Genomic DNA, 27,693 nt, shown 5'->3' on the forward strand with positions numbered 1-27,693 from the left:
TACCCTTAGCCCCGCCCTTAGCCCCGCCCCTAGCCCCGCCCTTAGACCAAATGTCCTTTTTATATTCTATATATATACTTGTGTTCCCCATATACTTTTTGTATCGATTTGATGTTAATAAAATAATAATAATACAAAATAATATGTATATTTTTGTAATTCGTTGGCAGCCATATTGGATTTTGTATACGCTGATGTCCCTGGAACAGTGACCACGTCTGTGTAGATGTCCGGGTGGCGCAGCGGTCTAAGGTACTGCATCACAGTGCAAGAGGTATCACTACAGTCCCTGGTTCAAATCCAGGATGTATCACATACGGCCATGAATGGGGGTCCCTATAGGGCGGCGCACAATTGGCCCAGCATCGTCCGGTTTTGGCCGGGGTAGGCCGTCATTGTAAATAAGTATTTGTTCTGACTTGCCTAATTAAATAACGGTTAAAAACTACAGCGTAATGAAATACGTCACGATGTTAACGGGGCATTACTGGGCAGACTCGCTGACAACGCGGAACTAGTAGAGGATTCACGTGATTGTCAGTCGGACATGTTTCCCCAGCGGACAATTTACAACTTGTCTGGACGGCTGCGATGTATTCAGCAGGAACAGAGAGTTTGATCAAACAAGCCAGGTAAGACCCAGCACCGGCAGTTAGCGGTGTTCAGAACAGAGTCAAGCCGGGGAAAGAACACTGTTCTCCGCCTGCTTCTGTCCGTCGTACCCCGCTGCTGTCATGTTGTTTGGTGTTAGCTTGCTCTTGTCACTGCGCAAACACAAACCGAGTTGCAAGGTACACTGGAACATAAATATAAACGCAACAATTTCAAAGATTTTAGTGAGTTACAGGAATATAAGGAAATCAGTCAATTGAAATGAAAATATTTTAGGCCCTGATCAATATATTTCACGTGACTGAGAATACAGATCTGTTGGTAACAGATACTTTAAAAAAGGGGCGTGGATAAGAAAACGCGTCAGTATCTGTTGTGACCACAATTGTCCTCGTGCAGCGCATCTCCTTCGCATAGAGTTGATCAGGCTGTTGATTGTGGAATGTTGTCCCACTCTTCAATGTTAAATAAAACAAATACAATATAAATGGCTGTGAGAAGTTGCTGGATATTGGCGGGAACTGGAACACGCTGTCAAACGTAGATCCAGAGCATCCCAAACATGCTCAGTGGGTGACATGTCTGATGAGGATGCAGGTCATGGAAGAACTGGGACATTTTCAGCTGCCAGGAATTGTGTTCATATCCTTGCGATGTGGGGCCGTGCTTTATCATGCTGAAACATGAGGTGATGGCGGTGGATGAATTTTGGCTCCCGAGTGGCGCAGCGGTCTAAGGCACTGCATCTCAGTGCAAGAGGCGTCACTACAGTCCCTGGGCTGAATCCAGGCTGTATCACATCCGGCTGTGATTGGGAGTCCCATAGGGTGGAGCAAAATTGGCCCAGCGTCGTCCGTGTTTGGCCGGGGTAGGCCGTCATTAAAAAATAAGAATTTGTTCTTAACTGACTTGTCTAATTAAATAAATAACAAATTAAATGAATGGCGATGGGCCACGGTATCTCTGTACATTAAAATTGCCATTGATAAAATGCAATTGTGTTGGTTGTCCGTAGCTTACGCCTGCCCATACGATAACCCCACCGCCACCATGGGGAACTCTGTTCACAGTATTGACATCAGCAAACCGCTCGCCATCAGCAAACCGCTCGCCATCAGCAAACCGCTCGCCATCAGCAAACCGCTCGCCATCAGCCCGGTACAGCTGAAACGTGGATTAATACGTGAAGAGCACACTTCTCCAGTGGCCATCGAAGGTGAGTCGGTCACGACCCTGATGAGGATGACAAGCACGACCCCTGGGGTGAGGATGACGTGCACGACCCCTGGGGTGAGGATGACGGTCACGACCCCGGTGAGGATGACGAGCACGACCCCTGGGGTGAGGATGACGAGCACGACCCCTGGGGTGAGGATGACGGTCACGACCCTGGGGTGAGGATGACGAGCACGACCCCTGGGGTGAGGATGACGAGCACACGAATGAGCTTCCCTGAGACTGTTTCTGACAGTTTGAGCAGGAAGTTATTTGGTTGTGCAAACTCAGTTTCATCAGCTGGTACTGTATTGACATAGTACTGGTACTGTATTGACATAGTACTGGTACTGTATTGACACAGTGCTGGTACTGTATTGACACAGTGCTGGTACTGTATTGACACAGTGCTGGTACTGTATTGACACAGTGCTGGTACTGTATTGACACAGTGCTGGTACTGTATTGACACAGTGCTGGTACTGTATTTACAGTACATTTACAGTACATAATTTACATTCATTTCAATTAACAGGTGTGTAATTTCTTTCCTTCTTAATGCATTTGAGCCAGTCAGTAGTGACAAGGTAGGAGTGGTATACAGAAGATAGCCATATCTGGTAAAAGACCAAGTCTATATTATGGCAAGAACCTGACATGTAGCTAGCATTTATAAACAGGCATATAACACCAGACTAGCCTGACATGTAGCTAGCATTTATAAACAGGCAATTAACACCAGACTAGCTTGACATGTAGCTAGCATCTGTAAACAGGCGTATAACACCAGACTAGCCTGACATGTTGCTAGCATCTGTAAACAGGCATATAACACCAGACTAGCCTGACATGTAGCTAGCATCTGTAAACAGGCATATAACACCAGACTAGCCTGACATGTAGCTAGCATTTATAAACAGGCACATAACACCAGACTAGCCTGACATGTAGCTAGCATCTGTAAACAGGCGTATAACACCAGACTAGCCTGACATGTAGCTAGGATCTGTAAACAGGCATATAACACCAGACTAGCCTGACATGTTGCTAGCATCTGTAAACAAGCATATAACACCAGACTAGCCTGACCTGTAGCTAGCATCTGTAAACAAGCACATAACACCAGACTAGCTTGACATGTAGCTAGCATCTGTAAACAGGCGTATAACACCAGACTAGCCTGACATGTAGCTAGGATCTGTAAACAGGCGTATAACACCAGACTAGCCTGACATGTTGCTAGCATCTGTAAACAAGCGTATAACACCAGACTAGCCTGACCTGTAGCTAGCATCTGTAAACAAGCATATAACACCAGACTAGCCTGACATGTAGCTAGCATCTGTAAACAGGCATATAACACCAGACTAGCCTGACATGTAGCTAGCATTTATAAACAGGCTTATAACACCAGACTAGCTTGACATGTAGCTAGCATCTGTAAACAGGCGTATAACACCAGACTAGCCTGACATGTAGCTAGGATCTGTAAACAGGCGTATAACACCAGACTAGCCTGACATGTTGCTAGCATCTGTAAACAAGCGTATAACACCAGACTAGCCTGACCTGTAGCTAGCATCTGTAAACAAGCATATAACACCAGACTAGCCTGACATGTAGCTAGCATCTGTAAACAGGCATATAACACCAGACTAGCCTGACATGTAGCTAGCATTTATAAACAGGCAATTAACACCAGACTAGCTTGACATGTAGCTAGCATCTGTAAACAGGCGTATAACACCAGACTAGCCTGACATGTTGCTAGCATCTGTAAACAGGCATATAACACCAGACTAGCCTGACATGTAGCTAGCATCTGTAAACAGGCATATAACACCAGACTAGCCTGACATGTAGCTAGCATTTATAAACAGGCACATAACACCAGACTAGCCTGACATGTAGCTAGCATCTGTAAACAGGCGTATAACACCAGACTAGCCTGACATGTAGCTAGGATCTGTAAACAGGCATATAACACCAGACTAGCCTGACATGTTGCTAGCATCTGTAAACAAGCATATAACACCAGACTAGCCTGACCTGTAGCTAGCATCTGTAAACAAGCACATAACACCAGACTAGCTTGACATGTAGCTAGCATCTGTAAACAGGCGTATAACACCAGACTAGCCTGACATGTAGCTAGGATCTGTAAACAGGCGTATAACACCAGACTAGCCTGACATGTTGCTAGCATCTGTAAACAAGCGTATAACACCAGACTAGCCTGACCTGTAGCTAGCATCTGTAAACAAGCATATAACACCAGACTAGCCTGACATGTAGCTAGCATCTGTAAACAGGCATATAACACCAGACTAGCCTGACATGTAGCTAGCATTTATAAACAGGCACATAACACCAGACTAGCCTGACATGTAGCTAGCATCTGTAAACAGGCACATAACACCATACTAGCCTGACATGTAGCTAGCATCTGTAAACAGGCGTATAAACCAGACTAGCCTGACATGTAGCTAGGATCTGTAAACAGGCATATAACACCAGACTAGCCTGACATGTTGCTAGCATCTGTAAACAAGCATATAACACCAGACTAGCCTGACCTGTAGCTAGCATCTGTAAACAAGCACATAACACCAGACTAGCCTGACATGTAGCTAGCATCTGTAAACAGGCATATAACACCAGACTAGCCTGACATGTAGCTAGCATTTATAAACAGGCTTATAACACCAGACTAGCTTGACATGTAGCTAGCATCTGTAAACAGGCGTATAACACCAGACTAGCCTGACATGTAGCTAGGATCTGTAAACAGGCGTATAACACCAGACTAGCCTGACATGTTGCTAGCATCTGTAAACAAGCGTATAACACCAGACTAGCCTGACCTGTAGCTAGCATCTGTAAACAAGCATATAACACCAGACTAGCCTGACATGTAGCTAGCATCTGTAAACAGGCATATAACACCAGACTAGCCTGACATGTAGCCAGCATCTGTAAACAAGCATATAACACCAGACTAGCCTGACATGTAGCTAGCATCTGTAAAAAGGCATATAACACCAGACTAGCCTGACATGTAGCTAGCATTTATAAACAGGCACATAACACCAGACTAGCCTGACATGTAGCTAGCATCTGTAAACAGGCGTATAACACCAGACTAGCCTGACATGTAGCTAGCATCTGTAAACAGGCACATAACACCATACTAGCCTGACATGTAGCTAGCATCTGTAAACAGGCGTATAACACCAGACTAGCCTGACATGTAGCTAGGATCTGTAAACAGGCATATAACACCAGACTAGCCTGACATGTTGCTAGCATCTGTAAACAAGCATATAACACCAGACTAGCCTGACCTGTAGCTAGCATCTGTAAACAAGCACATAACACCAGACTAGCCTGACCTGTAGCTAGCATCTGTAAACAAGCATATAACACCAGACTAGCCTGACATGTAGCTAGCATCTGTAAACAGTCATATAACACCAGACTAGCCTGACATGTAGCCAGCATCTGTAAACAAGCATATAACACCAGACTAGCCTGACATGTAGCTAGCATTTATAAACAGGCACATAACACCAGACTAGCCTGACATGTAGCTAGCATCTGTAAACAGGCGTATAACACCAGACTAGCCTGACATGTAGCTAGCATCTGTAAACAGGCACATAACACCATACTAGCCTGACATGTAGCTAACATCTGTAAACAGGCGTATAACACCAGACTAGCCTGACATGTAGCTAGGATCTGTAAACAGGCATATAACACCAGACTAGCCTGACATGTTGCTAGCATCTGTAAACAAGCATATAACACCAGACTAGCCTGACCTGTAGCTAGCATCTGTAAACAAGCACATAACACCAGACTAGCCTGACATGTAGCTAGCATCTGTAAACAGGCATATAACACCAGACTAGCCTGACATGTAGCTAGCATTTATAAACAGGCATATAACACCAGACTAGCCTGACATGTAGCTAGCATCTGTAAACAGGCGTATAACACCAGACTAGCCTGACATGTAGCTAGCATCTGTAAACAGGCACATAACACCATACTAGCCTGACATGTAGCTAGCATCTGTAAACAGGCACATAACACCATACTAGCCTGACATGTAGCTAGCATCTGTAAACAGGCACATAACACCAGACTAGCCTGACATGTAGCTAGCATCTGTAAACAGGCATATAACACCAGACTAGCCTGACATGTAGCTAGCATCTGTAAACAGGCATATAACACCAGACTAGCCTGACATGTAGCTAGCATCTGTAAACAGGCACATAACACCAGACTAGCCTGACATGTAGCTAGCATCTGTAAACAGGCACATAACACCATACTAGCCTGACATGTAGCTAGCATCTGTAAACAGGCATATAACACCAGACTAGCCTGACATGTAGCTAGCATCTGTAAACAGGCACATAACACCAGACTAGCCTGACATGTAGCTAGCATCTGTAAACAGGCATATAACACCATACTAGCCTGACATGTAGCTAGCATCTGTAAACAGGCATATAACACCAGACTAGCCTGACATGTTGCTAGCATCTGTAAACAAGCATATAACACCAGACTAGCCTGACCTGTAGCTAGCATCTGTAAACAAGCACATAACACCAGACTAGCCTGACATGTAGCTAGCATCTGTAAACAGGCATATAACACCAGACTAGCCTGACATGTAGCTAGGATCTGTAAACAGGCATATAACACCAGACTAGCCTGACATGTTGCTAGCATCTGTAAACAAGCATATAACACCAGACTAGCCTGACCTGTAGCTAGCATCTGTAAACAAGCACATAACACCAGACTAGCCTGACATGTAGCTAGCATCTGTAAACAGGCATATAACACCAGACTAGCCTGACATGTAGCTAGCATTTATAAACAGGCATATAACACCAGACTAGCTTGACATGTAGCTAGCATCTGTAAACAGGCGTATAACACCAGACTAGCCTGACATGTAGCTAGGATCTGTAAACAGGCGTATAACACCAGACTAGCCTGACATGTTGCTAGCATCTGTAAACAAGCGTATAACACCAGACTAGCCTGACCTGTAGCTAGCATCTGTAAACAAGCATATAACACCAGACTAGCCTGACATGTAGCTAGCATCTGTAAACAGTCATATAACACCAGACTAGCCTGACATGTAGCCAGCATCTGTAAACAAGCATATAACACCAGACTAGCCTGACATGTAGCTAGCATCTGTAAACAGGCATATAACACCAGACTAGCCTGACATGTAGCTAGCATTTATAAACAGGCACATAACACCAGACTAGCCTGACATGTAGCTAGCATCTGTAAACAGGCGTATAACACCAGACTAGCCTGACATGTAGCTAGGATCTGTAAACAGGCATATAACACCAGACTAGCCTGACCTGTAGCTAGCATCTGTAAACAAGCACATAACACCAGACTAGCCTGACATGTAGCTAGCATCTGTAAACAGGCATATAACACCAGACTAGCCTGACATGTAGCTAGCATTTATAAACAGGCATATAACACCAGACTAGCCTGACATGTAGCTAGCATCTGTAAACAGGCGTATAACACCAGACTAGCCTGACATGTAGCTAGCATCTGTAAACAGGCACATAACACCATACTAGCCTGACATGTAGCTAGCATCTGTAAACAGGCACATAACACCATACTAGCCTGACATGTAGCTAGCATCTGTAAACAGGCACATAACACCAGACTAGCCTGACATGTAGCTAGCATTTATAAACAGGCATATAACACCAGACTAGCCTGACATGTAGCTAGCATTTATAAACAGGCATATAACACCAGACTAGCCTGACATGTAGCTAGCATCTGTAAACAGGCACATAACACCATACTAGCCTGACATGTAGCTAGCATCTGTAAACAGGCACATAACACCATACTAGCCTGACATGTAGCTAGCATCTGTAAACAGGCACATAACACCAGACTAGCCTGACATGTAGCTAGCATCTGTAAACAAGCATATAACACCAGACTAGCCTGACATGTAGCTAGCATCTGTAAACAGGCATATAACACCAGACTAGCCTGACATGTAGCTAGCATCTGTAAACAGGCACATAACACCAGACTAGCCTGACATGTAGCTAGCATCTGTAAACAGGCATATAACACCATACTAGCCTGACATGTAGCTAGCATCTGTAAACAGGCATATAACACCAGACTAGCCTGACATGTAGCTAGCATCTGTAAACAGGCACATAACACCAGACTAGCCTGACATGTAGCTAGCATCTGTAAACAGGCATATAACACCATACTAGCCTGACATGTAGCTAGCATCTGTAAACAGGCACATAACACCAGACTAGCCTGACATGTAGCTAGCATCTGTAAACAGGCGTATAACACCAGACTAGCCTGACATGTAGCTAGCATCTGTAAACAGGCACATAACACCATACTAGCCTGACATGTAGCTAGCATCTGTAAACAGGCACATAACACCATACTAGCCTGACATGTAGCTAGCATCTGTAAACAGGCACATAACACCAGACTAGCCTGACATGTAGCTAGCATCTGTAAACAGGCACATAACACCAGACTAGCCTGACATGTAGCTAGCATTTATAAACAGGCATATAACACCAGACTAGCCTGACATGTAGCTAGCATCTGTAAACAGGCATATAACACCATACTAGCCTGACATGTAGCTAGCATCTGTAAACAGGCATATAACACCAGACTAGCCTGACATGTTGCTAGCATCTGTAAACAAGCATATAACACCAGACTAGCCTGACCTGTAGCTAGCATCTGTAAACAGGCACATAACACCAGACTAGCCTGACATGTAGCTAGCATCTGTAAACAGGCACATAACACCATACTAGCCTGACATGTAGCTAGCATCTGTAAACAGGCACATAACACCATACTAGCCTGACATGTAGCTAGCATCTGTAAACAGGCACATAACACCAGACTAGCCTGACATGTAGCTAGCATCTGTAAACAGGTATATAACACCAGACTAGCCTGACATGTAGCTAGCATCTGTAAACAGGCATATAACACCAGACTAGCCTGACATGTAGCTAGCATCTGTAAACAGGCATATAACACCATACTAGCCTGACATGTAGCTAGCATCTGTAAACAGGCATATAACACCAGACTAGCCTGACATGTAGCTAGCATCTGTAAACAGGCACATAACACCAGACTAGCCTGACATGTAGCTAGCATCTGTAAACAGGCATATAACACCATACTAGCCTGACATGTAGCTAGCATCTGTAAACAGGCATATAACACCAGACTAGCCTGACATGTAGCTAGCATCTGTAAACAGGCACATAACACCAGACTAGCCTGACATGTAGCTAGCATCTGTAAACAGGCGTATAACACCAGACTAGCCTGACATGTAGCTAGCATCTGTAAACAGGCGTATAACACCAGACTAGCCTGACATGTAGCTAGCATCTGTAAACAGGCGTATAACACCAGACTAGCCTGACATGTAGCTAGCATCTGTAAACAGGCATATAACACCAGACTAGCCTGACATGTAGCTAGCATCTGTAAACAGGCGTATAACACCAGACTAGCCTGACATGTAGCTAGCATCTGTAAACAGGCGTATAACACCAGACTAGCCTGACATGTAGCTAGCATCTGTAAACAGGCGTATAACACCAGACTAGCCTGACATGTAGCTAGCATCTGTAAACAGGCGTATAACACCAGACTAGCCTGACATGTAGCTAGCATCTGTAAACAGGCGTATAACACCAGACTAGCCTGACATGTAGCTAGCATCTGTAAACAGGCGTATAACACCAGACTAGCCTGACATGTAGCTAGCATCTGTAAACAGGCGTATAACACCAGACTAGCCTGACATGTAGCTAGCATCTGTAAACAGGCGTATAACACCAGACTAGCCTGACATGTAGCTAGCATCTGTAAACAGGCGTATAACACCGGATCCAGAAGTTGAAACGTCGTCGTTAGCTAGAGTCAAAAATACTCGGCTACTCTGGCTCCCTCTAGTGGATATCCACTACACTGACTTCCTCTCTGGGTGGGACGCAGCAAACGATTCCACCCATGTGCCTTTTACGCACGTAGATCAACAGAGAGGAGCTTGTAGTCGCCTTTAGGCAGCTAACTTGCCAAACTATTCTGATTTATTTTTTTAAAGATAAGCTTGAAATGGGTGGGGTCAAATTGACTCAACAACCAACACGTTTAGGTTTCTTAATGAATCAGAAAATCACCAGTTATTTGTGGTTGATAATCAACGTTAGCTATCTCCTTGACCCTGCCTTGTCGTATACCTCTCTGGAGTCGTTCAGCACTGACCCGGAGCTGCATGAAGGTGACGGCTGTGATGTTGTTTCCAGGGAGATCGGGGAGGAGGAGCTACAGAAGTTCTACAGCAGGATCACCAAGCAGCTGACGGGTAAAGAACACGGCCATGATGTCATCGACTCACTCCAGAGACTACACCTGATCATGGCCTCCACCAAGTACACTAGGAGGTACCCTAAACCCTAAACCCTAACTGACTACACCTGATCATGGCCTCCACCAAGTACACTAGGAGGTACCCTACACCCTAAACCCTAACTAACTACACCTGATCATGGCCTCCACCAAGTACACTAGGAGGTACCCTACACCCTAACTGACTACACCTGATCATGGCCTCCACCTAGTACACTAGGAGGTACCCTACACCCTACACCCTAAACCCTAACTGACTACACCTGATCATGGCCTCCACCTAGTACACTAGGAGGTACCCTACACCCTACCTGACTACACCTGATCATGGCCTCCACCAAGTACACTAGGAGGTACCCTACACCCTACACCCTAAACCCTAACTGACTACACCTGATCATGGTCTCCACCTAGTACACTAGGAGGTACCCTACACCCTACACCCTAAACCCTAACTGACTACACCTGATCATGGCCTCCACCAAGTACACTAGGAGGTACCCTACACCCTAACTGACTACACCTGATCATGGCCTCCACCTAGTACACTAGGAGGTACCCTACACCCTACACCCTAAACCCTAACTGACTACACCTGATCATGGCCTCCACCAAGTACACTAGGAGGTACCCTACACCCTACACCCTAACTGACTACACCTGATCATGGCCTCCACCTAGTACACTAGGAGGTACCCTACACCCTACACCCTAACTGACTACACCTGATCATGGCCTCCACCTAGTACACTAGGAGGTACCCTACACCCTAAACCCTACACCCTAACTGACTACACCTGATCATGGCCTCCACCTAGTACACTAGGAGGTACCCTACACCCTACACCCTAAACCCTAACTGACTATACCTGATCATGGCCTCCACCTAGTACACTAGGAGGTACCCTACACCCTACACCCTAAACCCTAACTGACTACACCTGATCATGGCCTCCACCTAGTACACTAGGAGGTACCCTACACCCTACCTGACTACACCTGATCATGGCCTCCACCAAGTACACTAGGAGGTACCCTACACCCTACACCCTAAACCCTAACTGACTACACCTGATCATGGTCTCCACCTAGTACACTAGGAGGTACCCTACACCCTACACCCTAAACCCTAACTGACTACACCTGATCATGGCCTCCACCTAGTACACTAGGAGGTACCCTACACCCTACCTGACTACACCTGATCATGGCCTCCACCAAGTACACTAGGAGGTACCCTACACCCTACACCCTAAACCCTAACTGACTACACCTGATCATGGTCTCCACCTAGTACACTAGGAGGTACCCTACACCCTACACCCTAAACCCTAACTGACTACACCTGATCATGGCCTCCACCAAGTACACTAGGAGGTACCCTACACCCTAACTGACTACACCTGATCATGGCCTCCACCTAGTACACTAGGAGGTACCCTACACCCTACACCCTAACTGACTACACCTGATCATGGCCTCCACCTAGTACACTAGGAGGTACCCTACACCCTACACCCTAACTGACTACACCTGATCATGGCCTCCACCTAGTACACTAGGAGGTACCCTACACCCTAAACCCTACACCCTAACTGACTACACCTGATCATGGCCTCCACCTAGTACACTAGGAGGTACCCTACACCCTACACCCTAACTGACTACACCTGATCATGGCCTCCACCTAGTACACTAGGAGGTACCCTACACCCTAAACCCTACACCCTAACTGACTACACCTGATCATGGCCTCCACCTAGTACACTAGGAGGTACCCTAAACCCTAAACCCTAACTGACTACACCTGATCATGGCCTCCACCTAGTACACTAGGAGGTACCCTACACCCTAAACCCTACACCCTAACTGACTACACCTGATCATGGCCTCCACCTAGTACACTAGGAGGTACCCTACACCCTACACCCTAAACCCTAACTGACTACACCTGATCATGGCCTCCACCAAGTACACTAGGAGGTACCCTACACCCTACATCCTAACTGACTACACCTGATCATGGCCTCCACCTAGTACACTAGGAGGTACCCTACACCCTACACCCTAACTGACTACACCTGATCATGGCCTCCACCTAGTACACTAGGAGGTACCCTACACCCTAAACCCTACACCCTAACTGACTACACCTGATCATGGCCTCCACCTAGTACACTAGGAGGTACCCTACACCCTAAACCCTAAACCCTAACTGACTACACCTGATCATGGCCTCCACCAAGTACACTAGGAGGTACCCTACACCCTACACCCTAACTGACTACACCTGATCATGTCCTCCACCAAGTACACTAGGAGGTACCCTACACCCTACACCCTAAACCCTAACTGACTACACCTGATCATGGCCTCCACCAAGTACACTAGGAGGTACCCTACACCCTACACCCTAAACCCTAAACCCTAACTGACTACACCTGATCATGGCCTCCACCAAGTACACTAGGAGGTACCCTACACCCTAAACCCTAACTGACTACACCTGATCATGGCCTCCTAGCACCAAGTACACTAGGAGGTACCCTACACCCTACACCCTAAACCCTAACTGACTACACCTGATCATGGCCTCCACCTAGTACACTAGGAGGTACCCTACACCCTAAACCCTAGCACCAAGTCCACCTGGATGTAAGCCTGTGTCTCTGGTCCTGGAGAGGGTTGCAGTCTGTCATATCTGTAAAGAATGGAAGACCATAGTTTAATTTTCATGTGTATTATAGCTGGGCTGGAACAAAAACCTGCACGCTTGCCTTCCCCGTGGTATTGGGTGGTCAGAGGCGTGTTGTCACGGTAGCATGTTGTCACGGTAACCTGTGTATACGTGTTGTCCACAGGCTGCCAGTGGAGCTGCATCAGCGTCTCCTGTCGCTTTGTGTGTCTTCCTCTGTGGAGCATCTGACTGTGTTGACCTCAGCAGTCCTCAGAGAAACACTGCCCCCCTCTGGTCCGGGGCAGATCTACACCCTACATGACTCCAGCCCTTTAACCAGTCACACTGCTGCCGTAGCGCTGTCACAGGTACACATCCGTACTGAATAGGCTAGTGCCGAGTCCCCTACAAACATGTTGATACCCCTACCCGAGGTATAGCAAAGCCCAACCACGTCCTTCCATATCTCTTAACATCTCTCATATATGAAATGGATGGTCGTGTCAAAATATTTTACTGTAAAGGTGGTTAAATTGATAGATATTGTGACACACCTCCTTTAACTCATTATTTTTGGTAGGCGTTCAATACACAAGTCAGATGTCCTCTGGTTCAGTGCTGTGTGGTCCTGTCAGATGTCCTCTGGTTCAGTGCTGTGTGGTCCTGTCAGATGTCCTCTGGTTCAGTGCTGTGTGGTCCTGTCAGATGTCCTCTGGTTCAGTGCTGTGTGGTCCTGTCAGATGTCCTCTGGTTCAGTGCTGTGTGGTCCTGTCAGATGTCCTCTGGTTCAGTGCTGTGTGGTCCTGTCAGATGTCCTCTGGTTCAGTGCTGTGTGGTCCTGTCAGATGTCCTCTGGTTCAGTGCTGTGTGGTCCTGTCAGATGTCCTCTGGTTCAGTGCTGTGTGGTCCTGTCAGATGTCCTCTGGTTCAGTGCTGTGTGGTCCTGTCAGATGTCCTCTGGTTCAGTGCTGTGTGGTCCTGTCAGATGTTCTCTGGTTCAGTGCTGTGTGGTCCTGTCAGATGTCCTCTGGTTCAGTGCTGTGTGGTCCTGTCAGATGTTCTCTGGTTCAGTGCTGTGTGGTCCTGTCAGATGTCCTCTGGTTCAGTGCTGTGTGGTCCTGTCAGATGTCCTCTGGTTCAGTGCTGTGTGGTCCTGTCAGATGTCCTCTGGTTCAGTGCTGTGTGGTCCTGTCAGATGTCCTCTGGTTCAGTGCTGTGTGGTCCTGTCAGATGTCCTCTGGTTCAGTGCTGTGTGGTTCTCCTGCCTGACAACGAATAATACAGTAGCACCTTGTGTCAGTAGCTGTTGGAATCTGTAAAACAGCTGATACTGTGTGTATTTCTGCCAGGCAGGACCATACAGGAATGAATGAGAGAACATCAGACAGGACCATACAGGAATGAATGAGAGAACATCAGACAGGACCATACAGGAATGAATGAGAGAACATCAGGCAGGACCATACAGGAATGAATGAGAGAACATCAGGCAGGACCATACAGGAATGAATGAGAGAACATCAGGCAGGACCATACAGGAATGAATGAGAGAACATCAGGCAGGACCATACAGGAATGAATGAGAGAACATCAGGCAGGACCATACAGGAATGAATGAGAGAACATCAGGCAGGACCATACAGGAATGAATGAGAGAACATCAGGCAGGACCATACAGGAATGAATGAGAGAACATCAGACAGGACCATACAGGAATGAATGAGAGAACATCAGGCAGGACCATACAGGAATGAATGAGAGAACATCAGACAGGACCATACAGGAACGAATGAGAGAACATCAGACAGGACCATACAGGAACGAATGAGAGAACATCAGACAGGACCATACAGGAACGAATGAGAGAACATCAGACAGGACCATACAGGAATGAATGAGAGAACATCAGGCAGGACCATACAGGAATGAATGAGAGAACATCAGGCAGGACCATACAGGAATGAATGAGAGAACATCAGGCAGGACCATACAGGAATGAATGAGAGAACATCAGGCAGGACCATACAGGAATGAATGAGAGAACATCAGACAGGACCATACAGGAATGAATGAGAGAACATCAGGCAGGACCATACAGGAACAAATGAGAGAACATCAGACAGGACCATACAGGAATGAATGAGAGAACATCTGACTCAGAAAGGTGTGTATTGAACAGCTACTGTAAAGGGAAGTTTACATTCATTATAAATATTCCTAGTTGATATTTAAGAAATATTGTATCTGTGTGTTTACAGGTCCACAATGCTTTAAGATATTCTAACGCTGTTTGTTTGTGTATGTAGGGCAGACAACTGACTGCTTGTATTCCTCATTTGACCGATATCAGAGCTTTTCACTCAACCGTCCATTCCATATAAGGTTGGGCTTTGTTATACCTCGGGTAGAGGTGTCTCAAAACATAAAGCCCTTTTGGAGGATTGGCCACTAGCCTATGAAACTCTGTCTCTCTGTCTCTTTCACTGTCTCTGTCTGTCTCTCTGTCGCTCTGTCTCTCTGTCTGTCTCTGTCGCTCTGTCTCTCTCTGTCACTCTCTCTGTCTCTCTGTCTCTCTCTGTTTCTCTCTCTCTGTCACTCTTTCTGTCTCTTTCTCTCTCTCTGTCTCTCTATTTCTCTCTCTCTGTCTCTCTCTCTCTCTTTCTCAGACGGGGTCTAAAGAAGACCTGTCAGCTCTCTCCTCTCTCCTCCTGCGAAGTTTGGAGGGACGACCAGCAGGCATACTCTCTCACCTTCACACTCTGCCTCTTCTCAACACCATCATCACCTACTGCCCAGAGAGCCTTACTGAAGGTAAAACAAACACAGGCGTGTATCTGTGTGTGAGAAATTGCATAGAGCTTGTGATCCAACTTGTAAGTCGCTCTGGATAAGAGCGTCTGCTAAATGACTTAAATGTAAATGTAAATGTAATTATGTGATTCTCCCTTGTTGTGTGTCTGTCGTTCTCTGCAAACATCAAAGCAGTAACTTGCTCCTTCAGGTTCATGCTCTACAACATTCAAACTCAACTCTGGACCTGGAAGCCAGTTCCACTCCTTTTTGTCGTTGTTCCCCTCTGAACAGGGACTGATTTAGACCTGGGGCACCAGGTGGGTGATTCCCCTCTGAACAGGGACTGATTTAGACATGAGATGCCAGGTGGGTGTAATTAACCTCTCAACAGCCAGTGAAACTGCTGGGCGCCAAATTCAAATACAGAAATACTCATTATAAAAATTCAGAAAACAAAACATATTTTACATAGGTTTAAAGATGAACTTTTTGTGAATCCAACCACGGTGTCAGATTTAAAAAATGCTTTACGGCGAAAGCATACCGTACGACTATTTGAGAACATAGCCCACTAGATAAATCATTACAAACAGTAACCAGCCAAGTAGAAGAGTTACACAAGTCAGAAATAGAGATAAAATTAATCCCTTACCTTTGATGATCTTCACATGGTTGCACTCAGCAGACATTCATTTACTCAATAAATGTTCCTTTTGTTTGATAAAGTCTCTTTATATCCAAAAACCTCCGTTTTGTTCGCACGTTTTCTTCAGTAATCCACAGGCTCAAACGCAGTCAAAACAGGCAGACAAAAAAATCCAAATTGTATCCGTAAAGTTCATAGAAACATGTCAAACAATGTTTATATTCAACCCTCAGGATGTTTTCAGCCTAAATAATCGATAATATTTCAACCGGACAATAATGTCGTCAATTTAAAAGGTAAACAAGAAACGCAATCTCTCGGTCTCGCACATGAAAAAGCTCTGTGACACTTTAGGGTCCACTCATTCAGACTGCTCTTACTTCCTCATTTTTCTAAATACAAGCCTGAAACAATTTCTAAAGACTGTTGACATCTAGTGGAAGGCATAGGAAGTGCAAGTTGAGTCCTAAGTCAATGGATACTGTAATGGCATTGAATAGTAAACTACAAAACCACTTCCTGAATGGATTTTTCTCAGGTTTTCGCCTGCCAAATCAGTTCTGTTATACTCAGACACTATTTTAACAGTTTTGGAAACTTAAGAGTGTTTTCTATCCAAATCGACCAGTTATATGCATATCATATCTTCTGGACCCGAGATGCAGGCAGTTTCATTTGGGCATTTCATCCAAAATTCCGAATGCTGCCCCCTACCCTAGAGAAGTTAATGATCAGGTGGAACAGAAACAGAGGGTCCAGACCTCGTAGGGTCAGAGTTGAATACCTCTGGTCTACAACATCCGTAGAGTACGACCCCTACTTCTAATCCAGACACGTGTCATCTCCCGTCTGGACTACTGCAACTCTCTGTTGGCAGGGCTCCCTGCTTGTGCCATCAAACCCCTGCAACTTATCCAGAACGCTGCAGCCCGCCTGGTTTTCAACCTTCCCAAGTTCTCCCATGTCACCCTGCTCCTCTGAACACTCCACTGGTCTCCAGTCAGAACTCATATCCACTACAACACCATGGTGCTTCACTAAGGAACAGCAAGAGGAGCTGCCCCTCCCTCCTTCAGGGGAAAACCTCTGAACACTCCACTGGTCTCCAGTCAGAACTCATATCCACTACAACACCATGGTGCTTCACTAAGGAACAGCAAGAGGAGCTGCCCCTCCCTCCTTCAGGTTATGCTCCAACCCTACACCCCAAACAGAGCACTCCGTTCTGCCACCTCTGGTCTCTTGGCCCTCCCACCCCTACGGGAGGCAGCTCCCTCTCAGCCCAGTCCAAGCTCGTCTCTGTCCTGGTACCCCAATGGTGGAACCAGCTTCCCCCTGAAGCTAGGACAACAGAGACCCTGCCCATCTTCCCTCTGATGCTAGGACAACAGAGACCCTGCCCATCTTCCCCCTGAAGCTAGGACAACAGAGACCCTGCCCATCTTCCCCCTGAAGCTAGGACAACAGAGACCCTGCCCATCTTCCCCCTGAAGCTAGGACAACAGAGACCCTGCCCATCTTCCCCCTGAAGCTAGGACAACAGAGACCCTGCCCATCTTCCCCCTGAAGCTAGGACAACAGAGACCCTGCCCATCTTCCCCCTGAAGCTAGGACAACAGAGACAGGGTTCTGGCATCTTCCAAAAACGACTTTATTGAGGAAAAATGTACTTGCTATGAATATACTAACTACTGTAATATGTGGTTGTCTCACCTAGCTATCTGAATGTACTAACTACTGTGATATGTGGTTGTCCCACCTAGCTATCTGAATATACAAACTACTGTGATATGTGGTTGTCCCACCTAGCTATCTGAATATACTAACTACTGTGATATGTGGTTGTCCCACCTAGCTATCTGAATATACTAACTACTGTGATATGTGGTTGTCCCACCTAGCTATCTGAATATACTAACTACTGTAATATGTGGTTGTCCCACCTAGTTATCTGAATATACTAACTACTGTGATATGTGGTTGTCCCACCTAGCTATCTGAATATACTAACTACTGTGATATGTGGTTGTCCCACCTAGCTATCTGAATATACTAACTACTGTGATATGTGGTTGTCCCACCTAGCTATCTGAATATACTAACTACTGTGATATGTGGTTGTCCCACCCAGCTATCTGAATATACTAACTACTGTGATATGTGGTTGTCCCACCTAGCTATCTGAATATACTAACTACTGTGATATGTGGTTGTCCCACCTAGCTATCTGAATATACTAACTACTGTGATATGTGGTTGTCCCACCTAGCTATCTGAATATACTAACTACTGTGATATGTGGTTGTCCCACCTAGCTATCTGAATATACTAACTACTGTGATATGTGGTTGTCCCACCTAGCTATATGAATATACTAACTACTGTGATATGTGGTTGTCCCACCTAGCTATCTGAATATACTAACTACTGTGATATGTGGTTGTCCCACCTAGCTATATGAATATACTAACTACTGTGATATGTGGTTGTCCCACCTAGCTATCTGAATATACTAACTACTGTGATATGTGGTTGTCCCACCTAGCTATCTGAATATACTAACTACTGTGATATGTGGTTGTCCCACCTAGCTATCTGAATATACTAACTACTGTGGTATGTGGTTGTCCCACCTAGCTATCTGAATATACTAACATGTTAATGTAACTGTAAGTCTCTCTAGATAAGATTGTCTGCTAAATGACTAACGTGTGTGTGTGTGTGTGTAGATCATGTGACCCTGCTCAGTAAGAGGCTTGTTGATTGGCTGCGCTACGCCAGCGTTCAGCAGGGAGGTGTGGCTTCATCAGGAGGGTTTTTCACTGGCCCTCGAATACGTCAGGTGACCTCTAATTAACCAATCAAATCACTGCATATTTTTACATGCACAACTGTAATGAAATGTCTGGATTTTCTAAATTTTGTGTGTGTGTGTGTGTGTGTGTGTGTGTGTGTGTGTGTGTGTGTGTGTGTGTGTGTGTGTGTGTGTGTGTGTGTGTGTGTGTGTGTGTGTGTGTGTGTGTGTGTGTGTGTGTGTAGCCGGGGCCGGTGGTGGAGCTGGACGGCTGTGTGTGTGGTGATTTCTTCACAGTGCTGTGTGTCAGCCAAGCCTTCTCAGACGACCAATGGATGAACCTCTACTGTTTCTCTCTGCTACGCCATTGGCTGATCACGTACCACAACGTAGCGGACGGCAACAACAGCACAGACGCAGGTGTGTGGGGGGGGGGGGGGGGTTATATTAGGTCTCCTTCCATGGTAAGGTGTGTGGGGGGGTTATATTAGGTCTTCTTCCATGGTAAGGTGTGTGGGGGGGTTATATTAGGTCTTCTTCCATGGTAAGGTGTGTGGGGGGGTTATATTAGGTCTCCTTCCATGGTATGGTGTGTGGGGGGGTTATATTAGGTCTTCTTCCATGGTAAGGTGTGTGGGGGGGTTATATTAGGTATTCTTCCATGGTAAGGTGTGTGGGGGGGTTATATTAGGTCTCCTTCCATGGTAAGGTGTGTGGGGGGGGTTATATTAGGTCTCCTTCCATGGTAAGGTGTGTGGGGGGGTTATATTAGGTCTTCTTCCATGGTAAGGTGTGTGTGGGGGGGTTATATTAGGTCTCCTTCCGTAGTAAGGTGTGTGGGGGGGTTCTCCTTCCATGGTAAGGTGTGTGTGGGGGGGTTATATTAGGTCTTCTTCCATGGTAAGGTGTGTGGGGGGGTTATATTAGGTCTCCTTCCATGGTAAGGTGTGTGGGGGGGTTATATTAGGTCTCCTTCCATGGTAAGGTGTGTGGGGGGGTTATATTAGGTCTTCTTCCATGGTAAGGTGTGTGGGGGGGTTATATTAGGTCTTCTTCCATGGTAAGGTGTGTGGGGGGGTTATATTAGGTCTTCTTCCATGGTAAGGTGTCTAAGCTGTACTCACACTCCACTGCTCTGATTTAAATCACATTGTAAAGCCAGGCACCACACCACTGTGTAAATCCTTACATCGTTGAGCCTCTCAGCTGGGCTGTACTGACTGACTGACTGGCTGGCTGGTCTATTCTGGCTGACTGGGTGGAATAACTGACTGGCTGGTCTATTCTGGCTGGCTGGGCTGTTCTGACTGGGTGGAATAATTGACTGGCTGGTCTATTCTGGCTGGCTGGGCTGTTCTGACTGACTGGTGTCGTGGAAAATCATTTCAAATACAACGCTTATCAGAACTTGTAAATTCAAACATGCTCTTTATTACAACTGTACAGCCAACTGGCATGTCCCCGCGGAACACACCCCGCGGAACACCCCCAGTTCCAACATTTATACATAAATAGCATATGGGTCCACCCCATATGCAAATAAGCATACTTCCCCTAATTCTTCCTGCCATCCTTATCTTTTTAGTTCAGGCTTCCTGCTTGTTCACGCCTACTAACGCCCATTATCTGCTTTCAGTTAAATTATAATAGTGGCCAGACCCATGCTTGTCTTAAAAATAATATATGTCCCTCTATACTCTAGGCCTATGACTCAACCCTGTATTTAATTCAATGCCCCAGCATGTTCTCTGGTATGTCCTTATTGGAATTGGCAGACTCTATGTCTCTTCTTATCATTAGTGTCCAGTTGCCTTAGGCATATTTCTCTGGTATGTGTGCTTTTAGTGGAATGTGTAGACTATAAGTCTAGTGTGTCCAATTGTTTTAGGTGCCCATGTGTCTGGTCAGTCTGTCAGCACAATGGAGAAAATAAGAGGGCCAGAACGTCCCTTAGTATATCTCCATTACCACAGTCTCATGATCAACGTGAACATGTGGTTCGTTACTTTAATGTTCAGCTGTCTTATGTCTTTATATGTTATCCATGTGTCTTATGTTACTACTACAATCCCCCCTCTGGGGCTATTTAGCCACATAAATGATACAAATAAGACTTTGGGATAGTAAATGAAAATACCTATGATAAACAAGAAAATACAAAAAATAAAAACAAAGTGAAGCATATAAACCAACTAGACCAAACATCTCCAATATTCATAAGAGTAAAAGATCCAATCAGAAACATTAAAGAAAACCTAACGAGACCAAACATTTCAACAACATCCTTACAAATAAGACAATCTCCTCTTTAACACTTGGCACAGAAAAAAGGTTCTGGGTGATGGTTATGACCATCCTCATGAAATTTTGTACACCACTTGCAATAGTGACGCAAATGACACTTTTTGTGGACATGTATAAGTAAACATATATCTGAACTGGGTAATTGAACATATACATGGAAATCATCCTTACGAAAATCGTGACACGCATGACCAACCCCCCAATCACTTCATAGAGACAGTTAAGGTTACCAAAGGGGCAGTCAAGAGGTCCTCCAACCGCATTGCTAGGCTTTCCATACTTATTGGTATAATTGCCTGGGCTTCCTGGTACAAAATTAATCACCACAGGAGAGTCATCTCTCATTACAGACATCTGTTTAACTGTTGTCTGAACCACAATTAACTTTACCAGGGGTATAACACAACAAACTACAATACCCAGAGTCAATAACCCTCCTTCCAACACGATGGCCATCCTAGCAAACATGGCTCCCCACTTTCCTAACGCTAGGACTAACCAATCCCATATAAGGGAGTCTAAACCAGTATTAGCCTTTACTTCTGCTCATAATCCTTTGAGTTTGTCCATAGCAATATTGGGAATAAAGGTGCAACAGTCATCCCCAAACATGACACAAACTCCACCCTTCTCCACTAAGAGCCAATTAAGTATAGTTAATGAATCCCTGTTGATTATAGCATATATAATTAATCCATTCTACGTTCATATTTGGTGTTATCCACAAAAATATAGATTCAAATCCTGATTTAACCTCATCTCTGGCCTTGAAATCCCTAGGTAGACCTCTAAGCAGTCCAATTGCATTAAGGTATACCTCAGGATCCTTATCATAAGCCATTTTAACTCTAGGTTTAACATAGTCATCATGGAGTGATTCAATAATAGTAACCTATTTAATTGCTCTAACTAAGGCACAAGGACCAATCCATCCATCAGGCAATACATTCAACAGTTAGTTTTTTTCCACACATCCAGAAACTATCAGCAATACCTCTGTCTTGATTTTTCAACATAGTAAGAGATGGCGCAACCTGAGTTATGTAACTACACAACCCTTTTCTATTCATAATCAACCCTTTATCATTACTTTTACGAACTCCCGCATTCTCTAACACCCAAATAGTATCACATTCTACAGTGGTGTTTCCTACATCAATTCCTTCGGTGTGGTGTCTGTAAAATCATTCATATTTTCCATTAACCACGGTACCTCTGTCTAATTGAGGTACATTTAATTCAGTTCTAATGTTATAGGCAGCACAATCATTGTCTCCCAGCATGGTTTCATTCAACATAGTTTTACCCCTAGTGCCTACCCAGAGCAATCCTACATTTTATGTCACACAAGGGAATAGAATACTTTCTATTGGTACAATAGTCATTTTTCCAACTTACACAGTTTTTAAATGATGCTGGTTCAGAGACTATTAAAAGATCAGACAAAGGTGATTTTCTTCACAAAATACAATTGTCCATTCTGTGTCTGTTTGCCATATTCTTAGCCCATTCGTATCACTTCTTCTTCACTACTTCTTCTCGTGTGGTGTCCTTGAGTGCTTCTGATTCTGATATATCTAATTCTGTTGCTTTTTCAATGTTCTTATTTTGAGGTAGATCATTAGAGTTTATCAGAAAGTTTCAAATATCAGTAAAAATTCTCCTGACTGATGTCTCAGGTTGCTTTGTTGGCACGGTGGTCTGCTTGGTAAGGGCAGTCGATGTCATCTAGTGGTAACTACTGTGGTCGTCACAGCAGCCGCCACCCTTGTTGTTGTCACAGGTTCTTCCTGTTCAGGTGCAGGGGTGGGATCAATCTTAATGACCGTGGTGCTACTCCCTTCGGTCACTGTTGTTCTTGTTATTTCAACTATTAATTCTTCACCTTCAACTGGTTCAATCTGATTCATGATGAGCACCCTCTCGTCTTTTTCTTTGATTAATGTCAGGTCACATCCTTTCGGATCCCAAACGACTTGTCCCTTTGTTTGGTGATGTGTCCATCCACAGAGTGCCATCTCCGGTAAGGGTTTGATCCTTATGATTGAGATAGACTTCAGTTCTCCTGCTTCTGTTATAAGTTGAGGTGGAACATAGATTCTAACCTTGTCAGTCTTTTTGGATTGTTCGGCTGATTCCATTCTTCTCTTCCTGCTCCCACCATACATCTTGATTGTGCATTAGTCTGTTGTTTCTATACTAGCATTCACTGTTACTTCTGTTATGTCAATGTCATTATTCTTTTGTTGTTCTAACATCAATTGTCTGTAAAGGAGGCCATTCAAAAGTTTAAAAGTCAATTGTGGGGTAATCCCCATTTTCTTCAGCTTGCGGGACTTTTCCTCCTCTTTCTTCACCTGAGGCTCCCTCCTCAGGCCGGACTTAGCTTCCATCTGGAAGGGTTTCAATTTTAGGGAAGAAACGTTCTTATTCTGTTCCTTGTGAGGCCTCTCCTCCTTTTCTGGGTGCATTAGTCGGTGCACGTGTCATATTTTGGTTTTCACTTGATTTGCTGTTTTCTTGGCTCCTCCCCGGCATCTCAATCGTTTCCGCTGCTCCTGCTCCCCCCAGGCTCCCTCCTGGTGAATCAGCATCCTCTGTGTCCTCATCTCTATGTGGTTGTGTCCTTCTCTCTGTTGGGACTCAGCTGCAGTGGTTCAGATGGTACCACGTCTGGCTTCTTTTTCACTTGGACGGCCGTTCTTGTTGCTTTGGCCACCTCATAGGGTCCATCTCTCCTCGGTTGATCCCACTTCCTCCGGATCCCTCCAACGTGGACTAGATCTCCTGGTACCACTGAGAGAGGTCCTTCTGGTCCCCTTGGATCATCAGATGCAGAACCTCTCATCCTGGTTCAGGTTTCTGCCTACTTTCTGTGAAGCATTCATACTTAGAGACTTATGGCCTCTGTTCTAAGATTGCACCATACATCCTCTTACTTCCATCACTCATCACACAACAAACAGACATTCCAGCTGAAGCTGGCGAACCCCTCTCCTTCTGGTTTCCTAAACATAAGACTTGGAAAACAACAGACAAAACATAACAGCATTGACAATGTTATGTGTTATGCATAAATATATTCATGCAAACTGAAATCTGAGACCATGACAATTCCCACTCTCTCTTTACCTGACTCTATGCCTCCAGGATACTTTTCTGCTGGACTCCACAAAAATAAAAGCCCTAAAAAGCTTCCTCATGCTTCCACCCAGTCTTCCCCTTTCGGCCACAGGTTCTGAGAGGTGTTCCCAAATCATGTCATTTTTACTTAGTTTCCCATCTACTCCATTTCAACTGATAATCATGTGCATAACCTACAATTAACATTCTCTCTTCTTGAATTAATTCAACACTGTATATGCTTTCATATCAATCCCTTTAACATGTTTGTTTAGAGTATAATATCCTATCATCCATTCTCTTTCACATGATGTATTAAAAATAAAACAAGTAGCCTCCAAACTCAACCCAGTATGTCTATAGTGGAATCTAATCTCTCTCTCTTTCTCTCTCTGATTCCACATCCTCTGTCATGGTGTTTTCAAGCTCACCCATTATTCAGCTGGACCTTACTTCTCGTGAGACTTATGCACCCACCAAAGAGAGACATAAAGAACTTTACCACTGCAGTGTTGTAAGAAGTATACCACCAGCCTGGTGTATCTTGATGTACACTCAGTCTCCAGAATGCAGCCCAAGCCCTTCCATTTCTGGCTGTTTTTTCCTGAGGACATACACACTAACACATGGGTTATTTCCTGACAACATTAGCAAGATCACTAAATCTTAATTTTTAATAACAGCCCTATGTAACCATTCTGCCTCAAATACCTGGCCTCCTGCCACAGAAATATTCAATGATAATCAAATGATGTTTCCTACATCAACTGCTGTACAATAACATGTAATCAGTCAAATGTCTTCCAGTTGGATTAATATCCAATCCTATCAAAACTAAGTAATAAGTTTCTTAAACTTTTGCTCTAGTGTTCAAAATGCCACCACTTATTCTTTTTACCATATCTTTAGATATGTGAATTGTTCTATTTACTTTAGAATTGTCCCTATATTTTACACAGCCAGCTGTCTTTCCTTTTCTGTGAATTATCTCTATTATTATACATAGTTTCTAGAAATAACACCCCTTCACTACCATTACCTTCATTTATGAGTCCCCTAACCCATAACAGCCATTATTTGATACATACTTAAAACATCCTTAAGTCAATTTATATATCATTTATATCAGTATCAGTCCCTCCTCAGGAACATATACACAACATTATGTTCCTCAAAACAAAAATAAAGTGACCAAACGAGAAAAAGAGAAGAAAAAAAAAATATATATATATATAAAAAATTAAAAATAAAAATAAAATAAAAAAAATTATAATAATTGCACATTTGCAATAAATTTCCACTATTCGTAATGTAATTAAACCTGGAGAAAACGTCCATCTGTTTCATTCTATGCCCATGTTATTATTGGTCTCTTTCTTCTTCATTCTTGGGTATCATCGCACAACAGACTACCTTTTTATTCAATTACTTATATTATTACATTTTATCATTACAATTCCAATGGCATCATAAAACAAAAGAAACACAAAAAAAAAAACTGTAATCTAATATTCTGTAAGTTTTGTCAACCACCTTGTCTCAGGATTAGTTTCCAGAGCTTCCCTAGGCCTATTAAATTTAAACAGTTCTATATCTAAATAACTAAACAGTTATTTCTTAAATACATTTTCCAACCCAATATTCAGGATAACAGTCCTTAGTGTTTACTTTAACTCAAATTTGACCTTATCTATTCAATACACAACATCCCTTTAATAACTAACATTTATACTATACACTTTAATTACCAGTACCCCAATAACTTTAAGTCATTATTCTCCCAACAAATATAATGTCATTTCAGCATGTCTTTTTTTTAGATACAGTTCACAGGTCATCAGACACAGTTGTCCCTCACTGTTCAGTCGGTTAGGGTGGGTTTGATCTCCACACCCACTTGTGGTGATATTCTCTCCCATGCCTTAAAGCATTCTGACGTCACCTTCTTATGATAACTCCCTTATTCCACCAGTGTTCTCTCAGATGAATTATAGATGATGTTTTTATCAACAAAACCCTTACAGAAACCCACACTCCAATAAACCCTTTTAGAATAACTTTCAACACTTTTTATATGCATAATGAACAAAACACATTTGTGTATACCCCCAAAGACCATAACCCCAAAGAACTGATAGTTTTACCTATGAACCCATGTTATATCGAAAATAAAAATTAAAATAAACCTATTCGAATAACTTATTCAATTTAAGGGTACAACTCTTCATAATTTTCCCAGGGACATAATAGATTTTCAAAGTAATTATACAGTTTGAATAGAGTCTGGTGTCTTAAACATTTTATAAGTATATCCCACCTGTTCCAACAATTTCTAGTAAAAGGTGATCAGTCTTTCACAAGAAATTCCTAGGATTCAGGGCATTTTGAGACCATTAATATGTTTCCACTCCCCCTTTCTTTAGGAGCAACTTAAATACATTTTTCAAAAAATAATTCCATCATTCTGCATACCCAAATTGAAACTGAAGTGGAAAAAGCCCTTCCAATAAATCTACTAATGTATATTCATTCCCAGTACACGGTGCACTTACTAGTAAACCATAGCCAATAGCACACAGGGACTGGACTCACTTATCCAGAACTCCATTTATTAGCCTTATCCAGATATTTTTATTTTTAAAGCGTCTGACTTTAATTAACTGCTTTCCACAGTAATGCAGACTCCAATGATATTTTGACCAGAGAAGATTAAACCCTTTTTTTCTGGAAAAGAAAGTATACATATCGTTAATTTCACAACGTCAGCTTTTAATCTGCAAATAGTTTTTATTCCATAAACATCTTAACATTTTTCAGAGAATGACGGTATAGAATGTCTAACAATTAAAATTCCATCTGTACTCTACTATATGTCAAGTCAAACGTGATCTAATACTTCGTCTTGACCACATATAAACTGTAATCTCTATGAACCACTCATTGTTCGCTCAGAGACAATACACCGCCAAGTAAAAATTCCATTCACACTAACCTCAAACCGATTAGTTGTTTGTTATT

At 43.9% G+C, this 27,693-nt stretch overlaps 1 protein-coding gene across 2 annotated transcripts in view; it reads left to right on the forward strand.

The window, feature by feature from the left end:
• Window positions 1-478: 478 nt before the first annotated feature.
• Window positions 479-27,693, forward strand: part of LOC139568484 (AP-5 complex subunit zeta-1-like) — a 38,240-nt gene continuing 11,025 nt past the window's right edge. The window contains exons 1-6 of one of the 2 annotated variants that reach the window (XM_071390343.1): window positions 479-632; window positions 10,236-10,373; window positions 13,200-13,383; window positions 15,682-15,826; window positions 19,184-19,296; window positions 19,494-19,668. In XM_071390343.1, the coding sequence (XP_071246444.1) occupies window positions 592-632; window positions 10,236-10,373; window positions 13,200-13,383; window positions 15,682-15,826; window positions 19,184-19,296; window positions 19,494-19,668 (796 nt within the window). In that variant the 5' untranslated portion in view covers window positions 479-591. Of the gene's footprint in view, window positions 633-10,187; window positions 10,374-13,199; window positions 13,384-15,681; window positions 15,827-19,183; window positions 19,297-19,493; window positions 19,669-27,693 lie in introns of both variants that reach the window. The other variant, XM_071390333.1, reaches the window with a different exon arrangement.

This window comes from Salvelinus alpinus, chromosome 1, assembly GCF_045679555.1.
Source record: "Salvelinus alpinus chromosome 1, SLU_Salpinus.1, whole genome shotgun sequence".
Lineage (NCBI taxonomy): Eukaryota > Metazoa > Chordata > Actinopteri > Salmoniformes > Salmonidae > Salvelinus > Salvelinus alpinus.